The 26,163-nt window shown below is 48.2% G+C and overlaps 1 protein-coding gene across 6 annotated transcripts in view; it reads right to left on the bottom strand.

Annotated features, from left to right (window-relative positions):
- The window catches only part of OSBP2 (oxysterol binding protein 2), a 181,133-nt gene that overhangs the window by 120,572 nt on the left and 34,398 nt on the right, over window positions 1-26,163 (bottom strand). For 3 of the 6 annotated variants that reach the window (XM_007170680.3, XM_057526003.1, XM_057526004.1), the window contains exon 2: window positions 15,237-15,445. The exons of 2 other annotated variants lie outside the window; for them this stretch is intronic. In XM_007170680.3, the coding sequence (XP_007170742.3) occupies window positions 15,237-15,445 (209 nt within the window). Of the gene's footprint in view, window positions 1-15,236; window positions 15,446-16,325; window positions 16,420-26,163 lie in introns of those variants that run through there. One more of the 6 variants, XM_057526005.1, reaches the window with a different exon arrangement.

The following is a 26,163-nucleotide window of genomic DNA, read 5'->3' as shown; positions in this document are numbered from 1 at the left end:
CTGTCTGGGACCACCTTTTGGAAGCATCTGTCAAACGTCTGTGGGATGTGCTGGTGGTGGGCACAGAGAGTGAGTAGAAGGTCATGCTGGCCCTCAAAGAACCCACAAGCCAGACCACCAAGCGGTTATGATCATGCACCCCATGTGAAAAAAAGTTTGATCATGCGCCGCCAGTATATGAATAATTATTTCTAGATTATACACATGCTGTGCTACTGCTACTTGACTTATGCTTTATGATCATGTGCCCTCCGGGTGAGGCGGCGGCACTCATCCCCTTCTTGGAAACAACAAGGCTAGAGGAGAGTGGAATCAAGAGCCACAACACCATCGCACCCCTACCCAATGCAACTTTTCCTAGGAAGGTACTAGAGAAGAGAGGGAGCTACATGCATGACATGGTCCATGAGGCGTGACATTTGTAACAGGCCACAACTGGAAGCTGCCCGAGCGTCCAGCCAAAGGACGACAGGGTAAGAACACTGGGGCCACAGGCTCTCCACAGAACAGAAGCCAAGCATAAAAAGTGACAAGCGAGGCTGCAGAACATTCATTCGGAATACTGATGCTGTAAAGCCGAGTGGAAGGTGAGCTCTCCGCTGTGTGTGGGTGTGTGCGGTGTGAGCGGGGAAGGAATGGCAATGGCTGGATCATGGCAATGTTTTCATTTCTTCTTTTAAATTGCCTTTGCTATCGCTGTAATGTTTTAATAGCATAGAAAGTCAAGTTTAAGTACGGGCGGCGGATGATTTTTCTCACTGGTTCCCTCTTCCTCCCTCTCCTCCGAGAGACAGTATGGATCTCCTCCCACAGCTTCCCCAGTTTCCAGACTGATGAGTGTGTCTGCGAACCAGCCTGGCTCCACTGACGGGGCCTTCCGTCTTCCTGCTCACGAGGCTGCGGTCATCACTCTCCCCGACAGCTCCACGCCCTCCTTCAGCAGAAGGGCCACGTGGGCTCTCACTGTAGGTGCCACGGCGTTTTTCTCCCGAATTCAGTTATCAGTTGATGGCCTTGAGCTGTGATCGCATCTGGGAGACCCTGAGCCCAATGAACGGGGGCATTTCTGCAGAAATGGAAGAGCAGCAGCACTTCTGGATAAGTTATGGCGAAGGCTCACAGGAGAGTATTTGTGGGCGTACCTTAACCATGCCGTGCATTTTCTGCTAAGGGAGTGTTAACTGGAACAACCTTTATAACTCGCCAACAGTATCAAAATGGAAAGCATGCACTTGACCCAGTTATCCTTACTCTAAGAATTTACTGTTAGGAAATAATCACACCAGGGCAAAAAAAAAAAAAGGAAGAAGAGGAAGGAGGAGGAGGAGAAGGGGGAAGAGGAGAAGAAGAAGAAAGAAAAAAATGAGCACAGAAATGCTTGTCCAGTTCTTTTTTAGATAATAGGGAAACACTGCAAGCAACCTGAATGGCTAAAAAATGTTTCATTAAATTATGCTATATCCATTTGATGGAATATCATGCACCATTAAAAATGACATTATAATTAGATATTCAAACAGGTGATAACATTAAAGAATTATTATTTCAGGTGTGATAGTGGTCTCAAATTGATGCTTTTAAAAGAGTCCTTGTTTTTTAGAGATACACATAAAATGTTTGCAGATGGGGTTTGGTTTAAAATAATGGTGGGGGGAAGCAGATTAGTGGTCGCCAGGAGCAGAGGGGAGGGGGGAATAGGGAGTAGCTGCTAATGGGCATGGGGTTTCCTTTGGGGTGATGAAAATGTTCTAGAACTAGATAGAGGAGATGGTTGCACAACATTATGAATGTGCTAAATGTCACTAATGGTGAATTTATGTTATGTGTATTTACCACAATAAAAAAATAATAATGGGGGAACCAGATGACGGAGTGGGATGAAATAAGATTGGCCATAAATTGATAATTGTTGAAAGGCAAGTGATAAGAACATGGGACTCTACATGTGTACAAGTATGTTATATACACAAGTATGTAGCTCATTAGAAAGTTTCCATAATAAAAAGTGATGCCACAGATGCATATTTATTAGCATGGAATGTCCACAACATGTTGAATTTAATGAGCCAGTTACAAAACTGCATATTGGGAATTTTCCCAGTGGTGTGAAATTACATATCTAGATCCAAATGCATACATACGCATAAATAAATGTTTGGAATGCTGTTCAGTAAAGGTTTAACAATGATCATTTCTAGGTTAGTAGATTTGAGATTTTTCTCCCTTTGGTCCATTTTCCAGTATGGTTTGCACTTTTCTTTTTCCATTCAGTCTTTTTACAAAACAATAAAAAATTTTTTCTTAAAAGGCAGAAATGTTTAAGAACACCCTTTTTACCTCCAGCATTCTCACAGAATGGTCCTGGAAAATGGCAGATTCCTAACAAAAGCCACCTGGCTAGCTTGACACCTGTGTACTTGATCAGTGGCAACGCCCTCCGCAGTGGACATCTCCCCATGCAGGGGCTGAGGAGGGCCCACCTTCACAGCTGGACACCCCTGTCAATGATGACAACCCCAACAATGACACCTGCAACCCTTTCTCCTGCACAGGTTCATCCAGCCTCTCTCAGCCACCCTGTGAAGTCGCCTGGGCCAGGACTGGGACCGTCCCTACTTCACAGACGAGGAAGTGAAAGCCGGGGGACTGCCTACACCACACAGCTGAGCAGCCGAGGCAGGACCAGCCCAAGGGGACCCTTCCTTCTCCCAGGAGCCACCCCTTGTTGGGGGTCAGGACCCAGGCGCTGGGGCCTGGGGCTGGCCCTCCACTCGGGAGATGAAGACCACTACACATAATCTTGCACAGGTGCAACTCAGACCCCTGCATTATCACACACAGCCAAACGTCTCCAGCTCCCACCCAGATCGCGTGAACATCAGCCGGAGGAGGGATAACTACAGTGACTGCTGCTGGACAGCCCACTGAGAAGGACACAGCTGCTCCCACTGTGGTGTCTCTGGCTGAGCTGCCTGGAGTCACACGAAGTCCCTCCTGACCTCTCACGCTCCTGGTAATGCCCTTTGGAAGGACACTCTTCAAACTTGGCTCTGCGAGGACCCCCACAATTTACCTGCACCCAGAGCATACGGACCAAAGGAGCCACCAGGACTGCCCAAAGCACCAGGCACCCACTCCTCACACTCATTCTCTCACTCATTCTCCCTCCCTCCCTCCCTCCATCCCTTCCTTCATCCACCCAACAGTTCTGTGCGTCTACTTTGAGATGAGCCCGGCCTGGGCAGCGGGATGACCAGGGAAGTCAGACGTTAAACAGATGAGAGCACCATGAATAATACCCACACGATGGTGAATGCTCAAAGGAGAGGCACCAGGGGCCAGGAGGGCACCCACGGCGGGTGGGAAGCAGACCTGGACTGGGGAGTCAGGAGGGGGTCCTGGAGAAAAGCCTTCATGACATAGAACAGCCATCGAGTGTGGGAGACCCCACAGTGCACAGAGCTCACGCCGCTGTCCACCTGCCCAGGGGCTCTTGTCGTTTCCCCTCTGCAGACAGGAACCTGAGGCTGGAGAGGATATCACTCAGCCGAAGAGAGGGAGAGCCAGACCTCACAACGGCCTCAAAGCCAGGCCTAACCAGTCACAGGTGTGCCCGGAGCCAGCAGGGCTGCCTCCGGGATGTCTGGGCTCGAGGGTTTCTGTGGCCAAGTCCTGAAGGTAAGGATTCTGGCTTCTGGCTGCGCTCACAAAACCTCTATGAAGAGGAGTTCTCTGCGAACACAGCTGCCTCATCAGTGACAAGACGTCCCGTGGGCCAGTGTGACCTCTCCACTCCTGGTGTTTTAACGGAGATGAGGAAAGATGGGCTCACAGTAGTGGCACTTCTCCCCAGGCAGGCAGAGGGCCCTGACTCAGGGGCCTCATTAAAATGGAAATTCCATTCCTCAGGAGAGGCTACCTCATCTCTGAGCAACCCAGTGTTTCCGACTGTCTTCCAGAGAAAAGAGAAATGTAAGGTGGGTGCCAGTGGGAGAGAAAAACCCACCACTTTCACCTAAAACCAGAACTCGCCCACTGGAAGCCCAGCTTGCAGTCTCGGCCCTGGTCCCACACGAACCCATTACAACCATTTCCTCTTGCTCTAGAGGGCGGTGTCCAAGGCCGACTCCTGCCTGGGCGGCTGCACTGGGTCCGGCTCTCTCGGCATGTGGCTACCTGCTGGCCCAGCTTTGCTCTAACCCGCTCTCACCTGGACTGAGGTGGCTCACAAGTGTGTGGCTCTGTGCACACCAAACATGTGGGGACTGGACGGAATATTCCTTCTGCCTCCAGGCACAGAGGGCCTGTGCGCGGGCACAGCCTCAGTCCTTTCTGTGGGAGGAGAAGGGACCCAGGATGTGGTGGCCCCTGGAGAGCAATGCCAGCTAAACATGGTCAAGTGCAAACCCAGGCTGAGGTCTGGGAAGCCTTCCAGGGAGCTGTCCCCACTGGCTTCCTTTTGTGTGTGTGTCTGGGGTTGGGGGTGGGGGGAGGCAGGGAGATCGTAAAAAGGGCCAGGCCCTGACCCTTGCCTTGGCCCGAGCCCTTGCCACCCTCAGGTCAGCCTCCATTTCAAAGCCAATCCCGATCTCAGGTGAAAGCTCTGCACCAATGGTTTTCAAACCTTTTGTACAGGTTTCTCTACAAACCTATTTGAAAGAGACCAGCAGACACAGGACAAGGGAAGCTACCGGGGCAGACACGGTGGGAGGAGGCCAGCCCGGAGCCCAACCCACCGGCACCCTCTCCTGAGCAGGGTGGCAGCTCGCCTGGCCCCAGGTGCAGGCATCACACCGAGGCCCTGCGTGGCTGGTGCTCTGTGCCCGGTGTGCTGTGTGTGGACGGGGCACCAGCCTCCATTGGGCCCAGCTCTTCCTATGCTCACAGGGCCTCCCTGGCAACCCCGCCTACCTGTGAGGGGCCTCTGAAGCTTCTGTGCTTCCTGCCCCTGCCTCCGGGGGACGTGTCTTATCCCCCAAGGATTCCCTTCCACAATCTGTGGCTGTTACACCAGCCTGCCCGCCTGACCTCCCTCAGAGCTGGGTCCTGGCTCTCCACAGCTCCCTGGCCTGGGCTGGGCACGGGAGAGGGCAGTCACAGAGCACGCGGAGCACAAACAGCCCGTCCAGCTGCTGCGTGCCCTCACCTTCTCCCTCCTGAGCCAACTCCTGGGGGTGGAAGTGAGGGACCACTCCACGGAGGCTGGAGGTGCTCAGGGAAGAGGTCACATCTCAGGGGGACCCAGAAGAGTGGGCAGGATTTCACACTCCCTCATTAAACACGTTCAGGTCGCCCCTCAGGTGTGGCCATGACCCCCCCTGAGCTGCACCTCATGTGAGCAGGGCTGGGGACCTGCTCCAAGCTTCTCCGGGTTCCCTTGCCCAAGAATTTGAATCTGGGGCACAGACAGCAGCCACGAGGCCGAGCTCAGCCAGGGCAGGTCAGAGCTCCCGGGAGAACGAAGATATAGAGGAACAAAGAAGCCAGTCCACAGAAGGAAAGGAAACAGAGGGGACATGGGAGAGTCCCTGTAGGGTGCTGCATAAGCCCTACTTTTACTGAGGACACTCTGAGTGGGTTTTTGTTCCCTGCCACCAACTGACCCTGAATAGAAGATCATGAAAAAAAGAAAAGAAGTAGTAAACAGGTCCCTGTCTATAAAGGTGTTTCCAGCGCAGTGAGGAGACATCCCCATAGGCATGATACCACTGCATGCAGACCTACTGTCGACTAAGGCAGCAGTCCCCAACCTTTTTGGCACCAGGGACCGGTTTCATGGAAGACAATTTTTCCACAGGCCGGGGTGGAGGTGGGGGGATGGTTTCGGGATGATTCAAGCGCATTACATTTATTGTGCACTTTATTTCTATTATTATTACATTGTAATATATAATGAAATAATCATACAACTCACCATAATGCAGAATCAGTGGGAGCCCTGAGCTTGTTTTCACTTGCCACTCACTGATAGGGTTTTGATATGAATCTGCGAGCAATTGATTTATTATGGTCTCTGTGCAGTGAAACCTCTCTGCTAATGATCATCTGTATTTGCAGCTGCTCCCCAGCGCTAGCATCACCGCCTCAGCTCCACCTCAGATCATCAGGCATTAGATTCTCGCAAGGAGCACACAAGCTAGATCTCTCGCATGCGTAGTTCACAGTAGGGTTTGCGCTCCTATTAGAATCTAATGCCACCACTGATCTGACAGGAGGCAGAGCTCAGGCAGTAATGCGAGCGATGGGGAGCAGCTATAAATACAGATGAAGCTTCGCTCGCTCGCCCGCCCGCCGCTCACCGCCCAGTTCCTAACAGGCCACGAACCAGTACTGGATTAAGGAGCCAGCTGAAGAGCCAGGGTCGGTGGGTGGTAATAACGACTGGTATCAGTCAGCTGTGCCGCACAGTCCCTCTCCCAGAGCAGCTTGGAGCAGGTAGCCAGCCCTGCCCCAGTCCCTTCAGGTATGGGTGGGGGGTGGGGACAGGGTCTGGGTTTTTTTATTATATTATTGTTGTTGTTGCTGTTATTATTTACCCTCACCACCATCTCAGGATATAGGCATTATTCCTCCCTTTGAGAAGCAAAGAAATTAAGGCTTAGAGCGGTTGAGGGCCTCGTCCGAAGTCACACAATGGAAAAGACAAAAACTCTAATTCAAAAAGATGCATGCACCCCAATGTTCACAGCAGCACTATTTACAATAGCCAAGACATGGAAGCAACCTAAGTGTCCACTGACAGAGGAATGGATAAAGAATATGTGGAATACATATGCAATGGAATATTACTCAGCCATGAAGAAGTGAAATAATGCCATTTGCAGCAACATGCATGGACCTAGCTAGAGATTATCATACTAAGTGAAGTAAGTCAGATGGAAAAAGACAAATATCATATGATATCACTTATTTGTGTAATCTAAAAAAAAGATATAAATGAATTTATTTACAAAACAGAAATAGACATAGAAAACAATATTATGGTTACCAAAGGGCAAATGGGGGGGGGAGAGGGATAAATTAGGAGTCTGGGATTAGCGGATACACACTACTATATATAAAATAGATAAATAATAAGGGCCTACTGTACAGGACAGGGAACTACATTCAATATCTTATAATAATATATAATGGAAAAGAATCTGAAATAGAACATATACATCTATATATATACAGATATATATAGATAGATACATATATATAACTGAATCACTTTGCTGTACACCTGAAACTAACACAACATTGTAAATCAACTATACTTCAATAAAAACATTTTTTTAAAAAGTTACACAATGGGGCTTCCCTGGTGGCGCAGTGGTTGAGAATCTGCCTGCTAATGCAGGGGACACGGGTTCGAGCCCTGGTCGGGGAAGATCCCACATGCCACGGAGCAGCTGGGCCCGTGAGCCACAATTGCTGAGCCTGCGCGTCTGGAGCCTGTGCCCCGCGACGGGAGGGGCCGCGATAGAGAAAGGCCCGCGCACCGCGATGAAGAGCGGTCCCCGCACCGCGATGAAGAGTGGCCCCCGCTTGCCGCAACTGGAGAAAGCCCTCGCACGAACCGAAGACCCAACACAGCCAAAAAAATAAATAAATAAATAAATAAATAAATAAGAAAATCCTTAAAAAAAAAAAAAAAAAAAGTTACACAATGACTCAAAGCAAAGCCAGGATCCCAAATTTTGCACTGTTTTTACTAAGCCACGCCCCTTCACACCATCATGCAAATGAGACTCAGCAACTGCCCAGGGCAGCAGGGTTGTGGGGGGGAGGGGAACAGAGCCCCGCCTTCCAGTTCCATAGCCCAGAATACCTAGCCTTGACCTTTCAAAGTTTACCTCCAAATCAAAGCTCAAGCTGGCAAAGTAAAGTGCAGGAGGATCCCAGGAAGATATCCTAGCCCTACTCACCTTGGGTTCAGGACACATGCTGTATTTTGGAACCAGTGACACAATGAGCTGCCAGCCCCATCTGCATCAGAGGCTTGGCACTCATGTCCACAGATCCTCCAGCAGGTTAACATCTAAATGGCAACAAAGCATAAGCCTTCTGAATCTGGTAATTACAAAGGCAAGTGCTATAGTTACAAAGGAAGCAGTTAGTAATCAGGATAATTGCCCTGGCAGGAAAATGATGCTTCAAGCATTTTTTTTTTTAACATCTTTATTGGAGTATAATTCCTTTACAATGGTGTGTTAGTTTCTGCTTTATAACAAAGTGAATCAGCTATACATATACATATATCCGTATCTCCTCCCTCTTGCTTAAAGCATCTTAATGGTAAGAATGTATCAAATGTAGACAAGTGACTTTTTTGTCTACTTTTTTGGTCAAGTGACTCTGACCTACTAATCCTCTTATGAAGACCACCTCCAATACAAACATTTCAGAATGCCTATTTTTCTACTGAAATAGGGGGGCCACCTCTGGGATGGCCGGCAGAGGGCCTTGTGGGAAGAGGCGAGGTAAGAACAAACAATGCCCTTGCTGCAAAAATCCAACTCAGTTTCTCTGAGAACTGAGCGTCAGTCTGCTCGAATTGTGCACATACATTTGAACTTGCTGGTGACCCAGTTACCCTGAGCCTCTTCAGCTAGCACCGATTTACACGAGTCCCTCGGGGGTAGCCGCTGCCATCTGTATGGGTCACAGGATCACATCTAAATCCAAACTGTCAACACCTCTTGCACAACAAAATACCATCCTTTTGCTAAGTTCCTTTCTGGTGGCTCTTGCCTTTGCTAATGTGGACTCTTGAGAATTGACTCCAACTCATACCCCACCCCCCTCACCCTGCAGGCTCCCTGGCAAGGCCGAGCCATCAGAGGTCTCCATCCTTCCAGGACCTCCTGCTCTGTGCCAAGCCCCGCTTCTTCGGGAAGGGCCAGAATTCTCTCCCAGCTGAGGGACGCTAACTTTCCCCTGGGTTCCTTCAGACTCTGAATAAAGCCCAGTCTTCTCTGCTGGAAGCACATGTGTATCCCCCTTTCTCAGGCACTGCACCCCCTTTTCTAGTTCCCTCACACCCTCAAAGTCACCAGGGAGAGTAAAGGTTCCTTTAAACAAACTTCAGTCCACTGCATTGTTAATTTTGCAGATTCGATAACAGTACCTTGAATTAAATATTAAATGTTTAAAAAAGGAATCCTTATCTTTTAAAGATGCATCCTGAAATATTGACAAATATTCAAAATGACACGGGATTAGGGAAGAGGGTAGAGGCACAGAAACAAGACTGAGTTGATAGCTGGTGACAAGTATGTGCCGGTTCCTGAGACTTCTGTCTGCTTCTGTTTATGTCATAAATTTTCCATAACAACAAAAGGATTTTTAAAAATCCCATCCCTGGGGTTCTGCAACATCCCTGAGTCCAACTGTCCTACCTGAGGATTTTACCTGGACCTCTTTCAACTGACACGTTTAGTGAGCAACAACTCTACACAACGTGCTGCTGAAGCTGCAAAGTAAAAGCCACTGGCCTGCCTGCAACAAGCTCTCGAGATGCAGAGGCTGGTCCTCTATTTTGACAAAATCCCCAAAGCCTCATTTCTCAAATTGGGCACAGGTTTTTCTCTCTCCAAACACCAGGGTGGGCATGCGGAATGGAGTGAGCTCAGCTTCCTGTCCTGGCATCGCTGAGGGGAAATCTTAACTGCCCCTCATTCCTCCCTTGGTCTGGATGAGGTGGCCCAGGTCTGAGTCAAGGCAGAGTAGAGTTTGAGGGGAAGAGAGGCTGACCCATCCATGTTTTGGAGGGGTAGGGTGAGGTCAACCCCTCTGTCCTGCAACCTGAGAGCCAAGGACCAAGGGCCAGGACACGTCATGCCTCCCACCTGGGCCAGAAGCTTGGAGGGAAGTGCTGAGATCACAAGGGGCTCTAGGCCTGAACACCTGAAGGCTGGACACTGCCTAATCCAAAGGACTCGAAACCAGAAACCGACTTCCCCTCCAAACTAGACATAGATCTGTTTATCTGTTCAGAGGGCTGTGTGGCATTCATGCTCTTGGAGCCCCGAATTCACAGCCAAAGCAAGCAGGGAATTCCCACCTTGAGCTGCTGACCCATCAATGAGCAATGGCTCCCCTCCTGGGGTACCGTTAAATGTTCATCCCGGGGCCACCACAGAAACAAAAGCCAACCCCTCTGGTCAGCAACACCCTTCACCACTATCAGTTTCAATGACCAACAGTTCACACCCACTGTCCCACTCTCTCAGTCAAGGTGAGGACGATGAAGAGAGAGTCTCTGATGAGTGAAGCGTATAGTACTCCCAATACGGACATAATCCCTCTTCTTAGGTGGAGAAAAAGGCTGCACCTACACCTAGAAGAAAGGGGACAAGAATTCGGATACAAGTGCACCTGGTGAACACCCCACACCATCCCCTTTGTCTCTGTGGTTCCAGTGAATTAAAAAAAAATACGTGGTAGGGACTTCCTTGGTGGCGCAGTGGTTAAGAATCCGCCTGCCAATGCAGGGGACACGGGTTCGATCCCTGGTCCGGGAAGATCCCACATGCCAGGGAGCAACTAAGCCCGTGCGCCACAACTACTGAGTCTGTGCTCTAGACCCCGCGAGCCACAACTACTGAAGCCTATGCGCCTAGAGCCCGTGCTCCGCAACAAGAGAAGCCACCACAATGAGAAGCTCACACATTGTAACAAAGAGTAGCTCCCGCTTGCCGCAACTAGAGAAAAAGCCCACGTGCAGCAACGAAGACCCAAAGCAGCCAAAAAAATACATGGTAGTAAAACAGAATTAAACCCCCATTCCAACTAAAACAACATTGTAAATGTAAACTATATTTCAATAAAAAAATTTTTAAAAACCCACTCCATGGAAAACACGGAATTTGGAAATGCGGGAAGCAAGGCAGCTGCAGCAAGCCATCCAGGAGTCTGAGCAGACCGTGTTTCTCAAAATGAGATCCATGGGGGGCCAGCAGGAGCGCTGCATGGAATGCATATTAAAAATGGGGGTTCCTGGGCACCATCTGATCATCTCATCAGAATCTTGGTGGTCCTCCCCTAAGAATTTTAATGCACTCACCCCAGCAGCCTTTGTGCCCACCAAAGTTAGAGAGAAGTTTTTCAGGGTTTGTGTGTGTGTGTTGTTTAATCCATGCCACTCAATATTTTACTAACTTAATGAGCTCACAAGAGACCTCATTACACCTTCTGCCCAGCTAAGTGGATGGGGCTCCTCTTCCTTGGGACTAAGGGGTCCAAGGGTTAATAGCTTGAATGTGGCTATGTTTTCCCTTTGTCCTGAGACAAGCACACCCCTGTCCCCACCCAGCCTCTGGGGGTGGCCACAGGAGAAGCCATGGCTCCGTGCTTGCAGGAATTTTCTGAGCACTAAGGAACAGCTCTCCCCAACAAGTCAGAAACCCCCAGTTTAGGAAGCCATTCCTTCAAATGGGAACAGTGCTGAGTGGACCAAGGCGAGACCACCATTTCTCCAGGCCACTTGCCTGCCGAGGCACAAAGGCAGAAGGTTTTCCAGGAGCTGATCCAGAGCCAGATTACCCCCCCACCACCACTCCCCAGGGACTTATTTCTACCTTGGGGGACCATGGCCAATAGGGACAGCAGGAAAGCCTTCCAAGTCCTAACTTTTAGAGGATTTTCATCTTGAAGCAATAGGATGGCAGGGTGCCCAGATGTTCTTTAGGGTCAGCCCCTAGGGCCACCACCCACAAACGGCCCCCTCACCCCCTGCTCAAACGCCGCCCTGGTTGCCCTAAGGGCAGAATCTGGGCTGCCTGGGATAATTCCAAGTGCTGGGCTGTGATATCAGAATAGGGCTATGACATCAAGGTGGGGGCAGGTCAGCCTGGGGGAGCAGGGCAGGAGAGAGAGAGAGCCCCTGAGGGGCTGGATTAGCCCCCCTGGAGGTAAGGCCCAAGAGAGAGAGGTGTCCGGCTCTGGGTTCACTGCTCACAGCCTCCTGAAGCCCCCACTGGGAGGCGGACCTGAAGATATGAAAATGATTCTGAGAGGTAGGTTGCAAGCCAGCCGAACTTCTGGTGCTTCCTTATGCACTGATTTAGGAGCAAGGAAAGCAAACAAACTACCCTCTAGCTCCCCCCTGTGTCAAGTGAAAGGATACTCTCTATTTTCTGACTGAGAAGTTCCACTTTGGACCACACCCACCCAAGTGGGCTGAGCATCAAAGTCCCCCAGGATGCGGCTAAATGCAGGTAGATGAAATGTAGGACGCCCTTTACACTGAATTACAATAAATGAATTTCAGTGTAAGTATGTCCCAACCATTGCATGGGACACATTTACACTAAAACATCTGTGTATGTTTGAAGTTCAAATGAAAGTTGGTGACCTGACCTTTTATTTGCTAAATCTGGCAATCCTATCCAGGAAGAGTTTTTTTTAATGCAGGGGCCCGCCCCGGGGCCCGCCCCCCGCCCCCCGCCCCCCACCCCGCCATCCCCAATGCTCTCATTCATTCAGATTTATCCCTGCAGGGGGACCTGGGAACCTGTATTATTTTAAAGCTGCCAAGGTGACTATTATCAATAACTACTGCTGACTTTTCTTGAGCATTTGACAAGCCATGTGCTAAGTTCGTTTCATGCACTGTCTAAGATAGTCCTCACAGCACCTCTAAGGGGTGGTTCTATGATTAAGCCTGCTTTACAGAGGACAGAAAGAGGCAACAGACAGCAAGCACTTCACCCAAGGTCACACAGTTACTAAGCCATGGTTTGAACCCAGGAAAGGTGGCTCCCACTGACTTAGAAATCTTTGAATTGGAAGGACGTTGGGAGGCACCCGGTCAAAGCCTCTGGTGGACTGACCGACCGACAGGGAATCTGAGGCTCCGGGAACTCATGCTCACACTAACCAGCACGCCACTGCGCATGCGCATGAGGGGCTGAGCCCGGTGGCAGAGAGCAAGCATCTAGCCCATGCAGGGGGCCAGCTCAGGGAGGGTTTCCAGAATGGCCTCTCCTTGAAGGGGAAGCAGACCTAAGGGGAAGCAGGGTGTGGGAAGGGGCTGGGTGCTAACGAAGAGGGTTTGTAAGCAGGAGGCTCAGCTTGCAAGCCGGCGTGGCAGCAAGACGGTGTGTCAATGAAGAGAGGGAAAGCTGGACAGGTCTGTAGGGCGGGGAGAACCAAGAAGAGACAGAAGTCAAAACTGCATTTTATTTTCAAATGAACACACAGCAATTTTTTTGTTGCTGCACAGTTCTATGCTTTTTTTTTTTTTTTCTCGTCTTTTGGGATCTTAGTTTTCCGACCAGGGATTGAACTCAGGTCAGGGCAGTGAAAGCACCGAGTCCTAACCACTGGACCGCCAGGGAATTCCCCAGTTCTATGCATTTTAACGCATGTATAGATTCATGACACAGCTTCACGATAGGACACAGAACAATTCCATCACCCCCAAAACACTTCCTCATACTACAACTTTGTATCACTCCCTCCCTTCACCCCTCACCCTTGGCAACCACTGAACTGCTCTACATCTCTAGTTTCTGCCTTTTCCAGAATGTCATATAAATGGAATCATACAACTTTTTGAGAATGGCTTCTTTCACTCAGCATAATGCCTCTGAGATCCGTCCAAGTTATTGTACGCATCAATAGTTCACTCATTGTGACTGCCAAGTAGCATTCCATTCAATGGATGTACCAGGGTTTGTTCAATCCACTGAAGGACATCTGAGAAGTTTCCAGTACTTTGCTATTAAAAATAATGCTACTATGGGACTTCCCTGGTGGCACAGTGGTTAAGAGTCTGCCTGCCAATGCAGGGGACACGGGTTCAATCCCTGGTCCAGGAAGATCCCACATGCCGCGGAGCAACTAAGCCCATGCACCACAACTACTGAGCCCACGTGCCACAAGTACTGAAGCCCGAGGGCCTAGAGCCCATGTTCTGCAACAAAAAGCCACCACAATGAGAAGCCCGCGCACCGCAACGAAGAGTAGCCCCCGCTCGCTGCAACTAGAGAAAGCCCGCGTGCAATGAAGACCTAACACAGCCAAAAATAAATGTATAAAATAAATAAATTTATGTTAAAAAAACCACACAGGTCTATATAAACACACACCTTGTGCTTATAACTTCAAAAAGATCACAGCTTCCCAGTCCTCCCCTCCCTATGTGTGGACCCAGTTTTCACCCATCAGAAACCTGCTATTGCTCTGGGCGGGCAAGGCTCTAAGGCCAGCATTCTTACACAGGGCTGCAGGCATCTACTGGTACGACCCAGGTGGGAGGCAGCGTGACAGTGTCTCAGAATTACAAATGCACAGTCCCACCAACCCAGCAACCCCCCTTCCTGAGACGTACGTTTCATTTATTCTTGTACACACATGAAATGAAATGCAAGGTTACTCACTGAAGCATGGCGGGTCATAGCAAATTAAAGAAACAACCTAAATGTTCATCAACAGGCTATAGGTTACATAAACTAGGGTACATTCGTACAATGAAGTACTGTACTGTTGTAAAAACAAGGAGGAAGCTTTTTATGTATTTATAGGAAAAAATTCCAAGATATACTATTGCTAAATGGAAAAAAAGCAAGATGGGGGACTGAATTTACTATAAAATAAGTACTTATTTGAATACACATGTAAAGACATAAGATACTGGTAGCTCTGGTTGCCCCTGGGTGGGAGAACAGGGTGGGTAGCTGGGGATAAGAGTCAAGGGCAGACTGCACTGCACATGCTTTGAAACCACTGGTTTATGAATCTTATAAAGACAATACATATTTTAAAAAATGTATTAAAGTAAAAAGTAAAATGTCTTGCTCAGGACTTCTGAGCCGACCCTCCATCTTGGCAAAGACAGCATCTCTGGCTAAATGGTTTTCAATCTCCAAAATGGACCTCGAAAAAAGTCTGGCCTGAGGCACAAGTGCACCATCCTGGTCTCCCACCCCGACTCTGCTTCTGGAACTGACCCACTGCAGCATCCGAAAGTTCTGCTGAAGCCCAGGAGCCAGACTTGTCCAAAGAAAGACACACACAGCCCTGCCCACCTCAACATTTCCATCCCGAGAACTGCCAGCCACCCTGACCACCTAACATCCCACTGTTGAGGACGCACGGAGCTGAGCGGGAAGGGCAAACAGGCAGCCTGACCTTCCGAGGTTGGTCTGAACTAGCCTGGTCACCAATGGCCTCCAAACACTTTCAGTTCCCACTCTCTCCAGACCCACGACACTGCACGTACTCCCGCCGCACCAAGCACTCGCTACCTGACTGGCTGCCCATCAAGCGGACAGCCTTGGCCTTGGCCAGCTCCAGGGCGGCGATCCACTGCTGCCGCTCCACCTCTGAGCCGGCCTTGAGGTGGTAGGTCCTGCCCCCACTGGTCAGCACGATACCGCAAGAGTCCTCCGTGTCAAAGTGCGCAGTGAACAGGTTGATGGTGCCACGGCAGGTGTGGGCCATTTCACCCTGATTTCTGTGGGATGCAAGAGAAGGGATGGGGTGAGGCTCCCAAACTCAATAGTCCTAGACTGAAAAAAAGCCTCAAGGCACATCCTTGGAATCTCAGACCCTTGGAGCTGGCACGGGCGATGGGAAATAAGGCCTCTCGGGATTGACTGGTAGGGATTTGGCTTGTGTTGGGGGGGGTCTCAGTGGGGAGAGTGGCAGAGGGAGGAGGGCCTGTGTCAGTGCCACATACAGGGCATGCCTGCTGTGGTCTGAGCCCTTGCAGACATCAGGAAATGGAGAGGGGTGACTGCCAGCATCCTACTAGGCAGCACAGATCCCTGACTCCATCCCAGGCTCTTTCCACCAAGTCTCAGAACCACAGAGATGGAGCAGGGTGGGCACCTGCCACTCAAACTGAGACTAGAGACCCGGAACCCCAGGGGGTAGACTTGGAGGCCCCCCGCACCACACCACCAGGAGTGACCTGGGAACTGAGATCTGCAGAGCAAGGATGCCACCATTCTCCTCTGGCCCCAGGAGATGAAGGCAATGGCTGGGCTGACACAGTACCCCTTGCGACAAGGGACTGACCCTTGGCTGGTTACAAGGTCATGGAGCTAATGGTACCAAAGTAAGGGGAAGCGGAGGTGACTAAAGTGTGGGCCATTTCCAACTGTGACCAGTGTCTGAAAAGTGAGATCCAACTATCATGACTGGATCTACTTAACTCACTCCTTTAGACACTCAAAGGAAATTCAGACACCACTCTTCCCCCGCCTCCCCCTTGACGTACCAAAGCTCTTTCCACAGAGGATGTGGGAAAAGGAAGAGCAACTGGTCAGCACGTGACCCTGCCGGTGCCAGAGATCATGTGGCACTCCTGCTGCTCTTTAATGCTCACTTACACTCCCTGGCTGTTCATCATCTGTTACTTCCTTGACTCTTCTACCAGTTCCAAAGTCAGATGACTTGACACTCAGTAAGACATTTATCTTTCATTTGAACTACTGTTTCTGATTCTCTCCTGCTTTGGTTACATTCCTTAGGGAAGATGATATGCAGCTGACCCTTGAACAATGCCTGGGGTTAGAAGCACCCAACCCCCTGTGCAGTTGAAAATCTGCATGGTGCTAGCAGAGAGTGAAGAGGGTTCAGAAGGGGCGGTGGAGGAAGAAGAGGATGAATGTCGACCACAGCATCAGGACCAGCCACAGCAGCACCGAAGGAGCCTGTTTCACAACCTTCTTGCTTCAGTCTTCCAGGCGACCCCAGCTGGCCACCAGGAAGGTGTCACCTGTCGCTGACTGGACTTGCCACGTCCCCTCCCGGGGAAGGGGTCAACGTGTCTTTGTTCTCTCGGAGGGTGGTGGTCCCCCCATTGCAGTGGGAGAGCAGATACCAATGAAGGCATGCGCGGACCTGAGTAGCGCAAGGTGTGGAGCGTGCTGGACACAAACTTTGTGCACCTCCCCAGATTCCCTCGACCGCCTCCTCTGTCTCTCAGTCGGTGCCTCCTCCTTGCCCAACTGTCCCTCCACTTCTGGACTCTCGTAAAATGACAGTGGGAAACGGGAGATGGGAGTGAATGGGGCAGATACATCCTCCCTCCACTTGCGCCTCTGCGGACTGCTGAGTGGTGTGTTTTCTCCTCGTGTGTCTTCTGAAGGAGTATGTGCGCCAGGCCCGCTGTGTCTCTGCCGCTCCCTGTGAAGCGACATCCAGCAAAGGAAACGCACTGCATCATTGTCACTTCCATCTTCCCACTCCCCATTTCTGCTTCACTGCCCTTCGACTGCATCTCTCAAAGTGTCAACTCTTTTTTTTTTAACATCTTTATTGGAGTCTAATTGCTTTACAATGGTGTGTTAGTTTCTGCTTTATAACAAAGTGAATCAGCTATACATATACATATATCCCCATATCTCCTCCCTCTTGCGTCTCCCTCTCACCCTCCCTATCCCACCCTTCTAGGTGGTCACAAAGCACCGAGCTGATCTCCCTGTGCTATGCGGCTGCTTCCCACAAGCTATCTATTTTACATTTGGTAGTGTATATAAGTCCATGCCACTCTCTCACTTCATCCCAGCCTACCCTTCCCCCTCCTTGTGTCCTCAAGTCTATTCTCTACATCTGTGTCCTTATTCCTGTCCTGCCCCTAGGTTCTTCAGAACCACTTTTTTTTTTTTAGATTCCATATATATGTGTTAGCATACGGTATTTGTTTTTCTCTTTCTGACTTAATTCACTCTGTATGACAGACTCTAGGTCCAACCACCTCACTACAAATAACTCAGTTTCGTTTCTTTTTATGGCTGAGTAATATTCCATTGTATATATGTGCCACATCTTCTTTACCCATTCATCTTTCGATGGAAAGTGTCAACTCTTTAATCCCTGCCTTGGGCTATGCATTCTGGAGGACCTTCACACACACAAAAAAATGTCCACAGGCAAGAAAAAAAATTGACAGGCAGCAAGTTTTAACTCAGACCCATAGAAAGACAAAGGCTACTAATTTGGAGCAAAGCACTCAGCCTTGTATGAGACTTCTGTTTAACGCTTGCTCAAGCTGACTCTGATTCACTTGGTAAATTCCCTTCCGATCTTCTAAATTCTAATTTGGCAAGTACTTCCTGTGGGTTACCATATACAGGAATTGTGCTAGAAACTGGAGAGGTGGTAGATATAAAGGTAAATAAGACACATTTTCTGGTCTCAAAGAACATTCCGCTTTGTGAAAGAGACAGGCCCATAAATTGCAAGGTACTATTTAATAAGCAGAGGGAAATAAATTCAAAACAAAGGGGGTGTTCGCTTTATAAAAATTCACTGAGTTACACTCTTGTAATTTACCTATTTTTCTATGTGTCTGCTACACACATACAATATATTGCATGCTACATACATATCAGTTGTCAGTTAAAAGTTGGCTTTAAAATCAAAAATGAAAGGATAAACTGCCGGTGGTTGGATCTCAGGAAACAGAATGACCCTTTCTTGTCCTAGAGGGGTCAAGGCGTACACTGGAGCAGTGTCTCAAACAGTGAGGGACTCTGCCCAAGCACAGACTAGGAGGAGGGTCAGGCTAACCCAGAGCAGCGGCATGGGGGAGCAGCCAAAGGAGAGGGTCCAGCCAAGGCCCGAGTTGATGATGGGCATAAAAGTGAACTAAACTGTGTCCCCCAGGGAGATTTATTGAAGTCCCAACCCCCAGCACCTGTGAATGTGGCCTTATTTGGAAATATGGTTTTTGAAGATATAATCAAGTTAAGATGAGGTCATTAGGGTGGGCCCTAGTCCAATAAGACTGGTGTCCTTATAAGAAGAGGAACAGACACAGCAACAGGAGGGAGGCAGAGATGGGAGTGATGCATCTACAAGCCAAGGAATGCCAAGGATCACCAGCCAACATCAGAGGCCAGGCGGGCCTGGGACAGACTCTCCTCCAGGGCCTTCAGAGAGAGCACAGCCCTGCTGACACCTTCACTTTGGACTTCTAGCCTCCACAAGTGTGAGACTATACATTTCCTTTGTTTTAAGCCACCCAGTTTTTCGTGCTTTATCACGGCAGCCTAAGACACTAAACACAATGGCTGAACAGATGGGTGGAGGAATGACCTTCTGGAACCTCACATGCAGCTGAGCCTGTTCATCAGCTAAGCACACCAACCACAGGGCTGCACCTCGCCCTCCACACAGCTCCCGCCGAGAATACTCAGCACCACGGCACCCACACGGCTCCTCTCCTTACTGGAGCAGCCCTGCCCCAAAGCTGCCCGTCCCGCTCGAGCTTTCCCCTCTTCCGACACCATAGTGGCTAGACAGCCAAAAACGACCTGCATCAAAGAGTCCAAGAAATCAGTTTCCACCGACGACATGCATTCACACAAAACCTAAATGTGGAAGTGAGCAAGAGGAAAGGCATCCATCGTGGTGGCAGGAACTGCGACAGAGGGCGCGTGCTCTGGTAGCCCCAGATTCCAGGGCTCCCTGCAGTGGTGTCAGCGGTTCGCCCCATCACAGCAGAGGTGGTGAGAGTCTGGGGGCCCAGACTGCTCCTGACTCCTTCCAGCCCGCTCCTCCAGCCCTCCCAGCGAGTGGGAAGTGACCCCGCCCCTGGCCGCACAGCCTTCTGCTCGCACTAGCCAGAGTCATGTCTGCTGTGCGTGGCTGAGTCCTGACCCAGGCACCTCCCCAGAGGCTACATCATCTTGGAATGCAATCCTGTGACTGCAAACAAGGTGTGATGTTTGCTGTCTGGGATCCCTAGCAACCAGGCGAATCCTGTGTGTTTGCAGAGGTTTTAAAATCTGGATCTAGGGGCTTCCCTGGTGGCGCAGTGGTTGAGAATCTGCCTGCTAATGCAGGGGACACGGGTTCGAGCCCTGGTCTGGGAAGATCCCACATGCCGCGGAGCAACTAGGCCCGTGAGCCACAACTGCTGAGCCTGCGCGTCTGGAGCCTGTGCTCCGCAACGGGAGGGGCCGCGATGGTGAGAGGCCCGCGCACCGCGATGAAGAGTGGCCCCCGCTTGCCGCAACTAGAGAAAGCCCTCGCACAGAAACGAAGACCCAACACAGCCAAATAAATAAATAAATAAATAAATAATAATTAAAATCTGGATCTAGAGATGCAAAATGTACACTCGGAAAATGCAAGTCACTGATTGGGAGAGTTATTCGCAAAAAATGTATCCAACAAAGAACTTGCGTCAAGAAAATATAAAGAACTCCTAAAATCAGTAATAAAGAGGCCAGCAATCCAATTTAAAAATGGGCAAAAGATTTAAGCAGGCACTTCCCAAAAGAGGATATCCAAACGGCTCATGAACGTACAAAGCAGTGCTCATTGTCATCAGTTATCAGTAAATATACACATGCCCCACGATCCAGCAATTCTGCTCCTACAGAACTCCCGACTCGGGATGTGCACACGTGTACATGTTCTAGAACTTCCACAGCATCTTCCTAATAACCGAGAACTGAAAACAACACACACATTTGTCCACACTAGACTGGATAAACAAATGGTGGTTTATTTGTTTGGTGGTTTATCCAATGGTGGTATATTATTATATAGCAATGAGAATAAAAGCATTAGAACTGCACATAACAACCTGCAAGAACCTCACAAACATAATGTTGAGCAGAAGTCAGACACCAAGAGGACGTATTGTGTGATTCCACTGATAAAAAGTACAGTAACAGGCAAAAGAAAGCTCTGAGGTGGGAAGTCCAGATGGCAGTTACCCTTGGGGGAGCAGTGACTGGAAGGGGACATGGGGGGACTCCTGGAGGGCTGGTCATGTTTTATTTCTTCAGCGGGGCAGAGCTTATTCAGTGTGTTCATTTTGTGATTTGCCCACTTTCCTTTCTGTATATTGTACTTTATTAAAAGTTTACATTTAAAAGTACAGGGAACACATCCTACCTCCACGGAAAGAGGAAAAGGGAAGCTTTGCATTTGGGATCCTCCCAGACTTTGCCCTATGTATCTCTCCTTTTGGCTGGTTCTGATTTGTGTTCTTTACAATAAAACTGTAATCAAAAAAAAAAAAAAAAGTACAGGGATGGGGGGAATTTCCTGGTGTCCAGTGGTTAGGACTCCGTGCTCTCACTGCCGAAGGCCCGGGTTCAGTCTGTGGTCTGGGAACTAAGATCCCGCAAGTCGTGTGGCCAAAAAAAAAGAACAGGAATGGGGAGAATTCTCTGCTGGCAGTGGTGGCAGCAGCAACAATTGGTTCTCAGCGGCAGTAGAGGTAGCAGGGCCCCGGTGGCAATGTCCTTGCCGGGATGGTTCTGTGACACGACTTTAAGCCTGGATCCGGCTACCCAGCCTGCCTTCTTCTCACCTCTCCTCTGAGATCTCTGTTCTGCCTTTCCAGGGATCCTGTGAGCAACTGAAGATCCTTCCAGTAAATACTTTTTTTTTTTGGTTTAACATATCCAGAGCTGGTTTACTGTTATTCTCAACTAAGAACCTGCTGGTACACGTGAGCAGCAGCCACAGAAGGGATGTCGGAAGGTGGGGAGGGCAGTGAGGAAGGTTGTAAGAGACGCGGGCAGGAGAAAACAGCAGAGTTCGGTTCTTCTGTCTCTCGGGCCAAGGGGATGCTGTTAGCACCCTTCCAGGTCTAAGTAATGAAGCTCAGCTGTTTGTTCTAACTACCCCATCCCGAGGGATTACCTTAGAAGTGTCTCACACAGGTTAGTCATTTAAGGTGTGACAAGAAAGGCAGGAATGTCACCTCTCTGTTCCAGATGCGGAGGGTGAGCCTCGGAGATGTGGGCAGCTCAGTGGGGCTCCCAAAGGGGACCGCGCCACTAGAGCGAGGCCCACCCACCCATAGCCCTGCCTCTTACCCACAGGGCCACACAGACTTGTCCGCCAGGCTTCACGAGTGCTCTCAAAAGTCACCGAAGCTGGTGGGATGGCTCTATTTAGAAAATGCTCGACATGGCAAGTGTCAGACGTGGCCCATCAAACAGAAGCATCTACAGTGCCGTGTTTGCTTCTGGAGATGAGACCATCACTACGAGACCTGACCCCATTTCATTTTGCTTCTGGCCTCATTCTTCGCCATTTAGAGTTTCCCTTGAGAAATGTTAAATAAATACTGCTACAAGTTCTACAGGAAGGATATTTCTAATGTAATTTTTAGAATAAAAACTAAACAGGAGACTCAGGATCCATCCTCCAGTTACTGAAATTCACGAGGCTACATTTTTACACAAATGGAGGATGACAGTAATTTATAAAAGACAGCACACTTATCAAGACAACTTATATCCAGGTAGTACCTCACTTTCTGTAAGAGTCTGTCACAAACATGAGTCTTTTGATCCTTGCAAGGGCCCAGAAAGTGGGCAAAGCAGACATTGATTTGTTCAGCAAATATTTATCAAGTATATTCTATATGGCAGGCACCTGTAGGAGGAAATTAGCCTCATTTTATATCCAAGAAAGGAGAGGAGGCCAGGGAAAGGTAAATCATGTGCCCCCATCCATAGAGCTGGTAAACAACAAAGCCAGCACCAGAACTCAGTTTCTCTGCCACCAGCACAGGGCTCTTCTCAAGGAGAAAACTGGGGTTTCCATCCAGAAAAAATGTTCTGCTTTACCCGGTCATTGTTTGTATTTGCCACTTACAAGATAGAACATAAGTTCCGTGAGCCACAGACCTGGCCTGTCTTGTCCCTACACATGTGACACATGGTGGGAGCTCAGAGATGATGGGCTGGCAGAGTGAATTAATGCATGTGTGTTACATGCAGAGGAACAAACCCAGGGAGATGATCCAGGCTCGGCCCACACCGGAAGTTCTGCCGACCTCACATGCTAAAGGTGGAGTAATGGGGGTAACACCACCCCACTCCGTCAACATCACTGACTGAAAATCCATTAGATGCTTTTTGTGGTTCCATCAAAATATCAGAATATCATGAACTACTCAGTGACACCTAAGGTGGTTCTTCAGATTATTAAGTGGAAAGCCTGTCACAGAATATTACGCAAATGCTTTAGATCTCAAATTTAGACTAAAAAGGTCTTGTCAAGTAGAAAATGGATGAATGTTTTAATGGCTGAAGCAAAAATTAAAACACTGTCTGATGTGGTTCTACATGTGTGTAGAGGAAATATTTAAGACAATTATGCTGTAAATGGGGGAGTGTAAAGGAACTTATGAGGAGGTAAGGTCTCTATACTTCACTAAAACTGGTAAAATGACATCAGTAGACTGTGATAAGTCATGTATATGTAATGTAATATATAGAAGAACCACTAAAAAAGTTATCCAAAGAGACATACTCAAAAACACTAAAGAATGATTAAACATAGGGTGACCACATGACCCAACAATTCCACTCTGAGGTATACACCCAAGAGAAATGAAAACATATGCCCACACAGAAACTTGTACACAAACATTTATAACAGCATTATGCATAACAGCTAAAAGGTAGAAACAATACCATCAATGAATGAATGGACAAAAAAAGATTCATACAATGGGGTCCAACTTGATTGAACCTTGAACATTATGCTAAGTGAAAGAAGCCAGGCACAAAATTCCACATATTGTATGATTCCATCCATATTAAAGTCCAGAATAGGGAAATACAGAGAGACAGAAAGGATTTGAGTGGTTGTTTAGGGCTGGGAGCAGATGGCTGGGGGCGCACGGAAGTGGTAGCTAAAGGGTATGGGGTTTCTTTTGAAGATGATGAAGACCTTCTAAAATTGACTTTAGTGATGGTTGTACATATCTGTGAATATATTAAAAACCATTAAGTTGTACACTTTAAATGGATTATTTGCATGGTATGTGAATTATCTCTCAAAGATTAGAACAAGAATAACAGCTGTAATACATTAAAAGACATCAAGTCAAGTTCATAATGAAGCTGAAAAAGTAAGTCATCAGTAACCTTGGAGGGATGCTAGGGACCCATTTATTTGTGTGATAATTGGTGAATAAAAGAAAGCATGGGGCATTTTCCTACCATTTCCATATTAACTAAACCATTGGGTAACCTAATGGTTGATGACGGGAAGTTTCTCTTTATAGAACTATTGCCTCTAATAACTGAAAAAGGCAATAATAGAATATCAGCATTTTGCAAACTGTAATAAACTAATGGGTCTAGAAAATTGTCAACAATGGCCTCTGATATTTGTGTGCATATGTGTGTGTGAAAGAGAGAGAGAGAGAGAGAAGGAGGGAGACAGGGAAGGGGAGGGAAAGAAAGGAAGGAAGGGAGAGAGGGAGGGAGGAAGGAAAGAAGGAAGGGGGAAAGAAAGAAAGAACCAGCCAATACATGCCCCTTTTCAATATACCCATGAATCATTCTGCCAGTATAATTTAATCTTACTCTGATGGAATCCCTAGCTATCAGTTTACAGGAAATGAAGAGTATGATAAATAACATTATGGAGATGCAATCAGCAAAATCCAGTTTGTGTGAAACTACAGAATAAATGACCCCGTTTCTTCAACAAATAAATTGCAAGGGGAAAAAGAGAAAGAGAGAAGAAGAACCCATAAATCAAGAGAGACTGGGGAGCCCCTTCCCCTTTCCCAGGAGAAACTAAGCTGTGGGGATTCAGACAGTGCAGCCAGGCCCTGTGGCAGAGGGGTTTGGCCAAGACCGCCACCAAGATCAGCAATACCAGCATCGAGATAACTCAGCCAGCACGACTGGTTGAGCAGGAACAGAGGAGATTTGGCCAGCGTGACCAGGAGGGTGTTTTCATACAAGGGACTGAGCAAATAAGTAAATATATTGAGGATAATGGGAGCCAGATCTCTTACTGTCAGAGTCTGAAGTTGGAAACATGGAAGAGAAAGGTAAGAAAAAACTATATCCACAAAGAGAGCCTAGAAGCAATAACGTCCCAATGACAATGAGCACACCTAGCACCCAGTGTTTGGCTTCTAGATACCATTTTCCACTAAAAGGAACCAGGGCTCATTGGAGAAATGGCAGATTCCAGTACAGAAGAACCAGGATCATTCTGTTGTACAAAAAAAGGAAGGAGGTGTTCAAATAGGGAATGTCAAAAGGACACAGGAGCCAGTTTAAAAGGACTCCTCTTACCCAAAACCAGGACAATTTGAGTGTCAAAATAAATGATAATTACAGATAACAACCCATTGGATAATCTAGAAATCCATGGGTTCACACTGATATAAATAAATGGATAAATTAAAAGCTCTTCTTTATAGTACAATGCCTACTAATAAATATGGAAGGAATGATGTTATTAGAAAATCACCAATTGGCAACCATCACCAATTGGCAACCAACAAAGTAATAACGGATTCAGGCAAGAATCACCAAAGGGTGTTAAAAATCAGTTGGAAGGGACTTCCCTGGTGGTGCAGTGGATAAGACTCCGAGCTCCCAATTAAGGGGGCCCGGGTTCGATCCCTGGTCAGGGAACTAGATCCCATATGCATGCCACAACTAAGGAGCCTGCCTGCAGCAACTAAGACCCAGTGCAAACAAATAAATAAATAAATAAATATTTTTTAAAAACTCAGTGGGGAGATTTGTTGACGAACAGGGTCTTACATAGCCTTAAGGTGTCTCCCCATAAAAATACTTTCTAATTAGTCATTAATTAGTAATTATAAAATTAACTTTACAGTGGAGAAACCTGGCAAACACCATCTTAACCAAATGATGATCACTAGTGGTAGGACAAATCAACATCGTGTGCCTCCTGATATGATGCACGGTGAAGGACACAGTATGCATCCTGTGGTATTTCTGCCACAAATGCAGGACTTGAATCTAAACATAAGGGAACACCGGGCAATCCCAAATTGAGGCAGATTCTACACAGTAACTGGCCTGAATTTATCAAAAACGTTTAGGTCATGAAAGACAAGGGAAAATGGAAGACTGTTCCAGACTGAAACTAAAGTGACAAGACACAACAACCAAATGCAATCTATGATCCTGGAGTGGATCTTCTACCTCGAAAGGACATTATTGGGACAACTGGCAAAATATGAACAAGGTCCACGGATTGGATGGTAGCTTTGTATCAGTGTTTACACTGTGAATATATAGGAGAATGTCCTTGTTTTAGGAATACACGCTGACATATTAAGTGATCCCTGGCATCATGTCTGAAACTTACTCTTAAAGAGTTAAAAGGGACCTCCTTGGCGGTCCAGTGGTTAAGACTTCGCCTTCCAATACAGGGGGTGCAGATTCCATCCCTGGTCGGGGA

This window comes from Balaenoptera acutorostrata, chromosome 13, assembly GCF_949987535.1.
Source record: "Balaenoptera acutorostrata chromosome 13, mBalAcu1.1, whole genome shotgun sequence".
NCBI classification, from domain to species: domain Eukaryota; kingdom Metazoa; phylum Chordata; class Mammalia; order Artiodactyla; family Balaenopteridae; genus Balaenoptera; species Balaenoptera acutorostrata.
The sequence above is the reverse complement of the archived record's forward strand: the minus strand, read 5'-3'. Positions and strand labels throughout refer to the sequence as shown.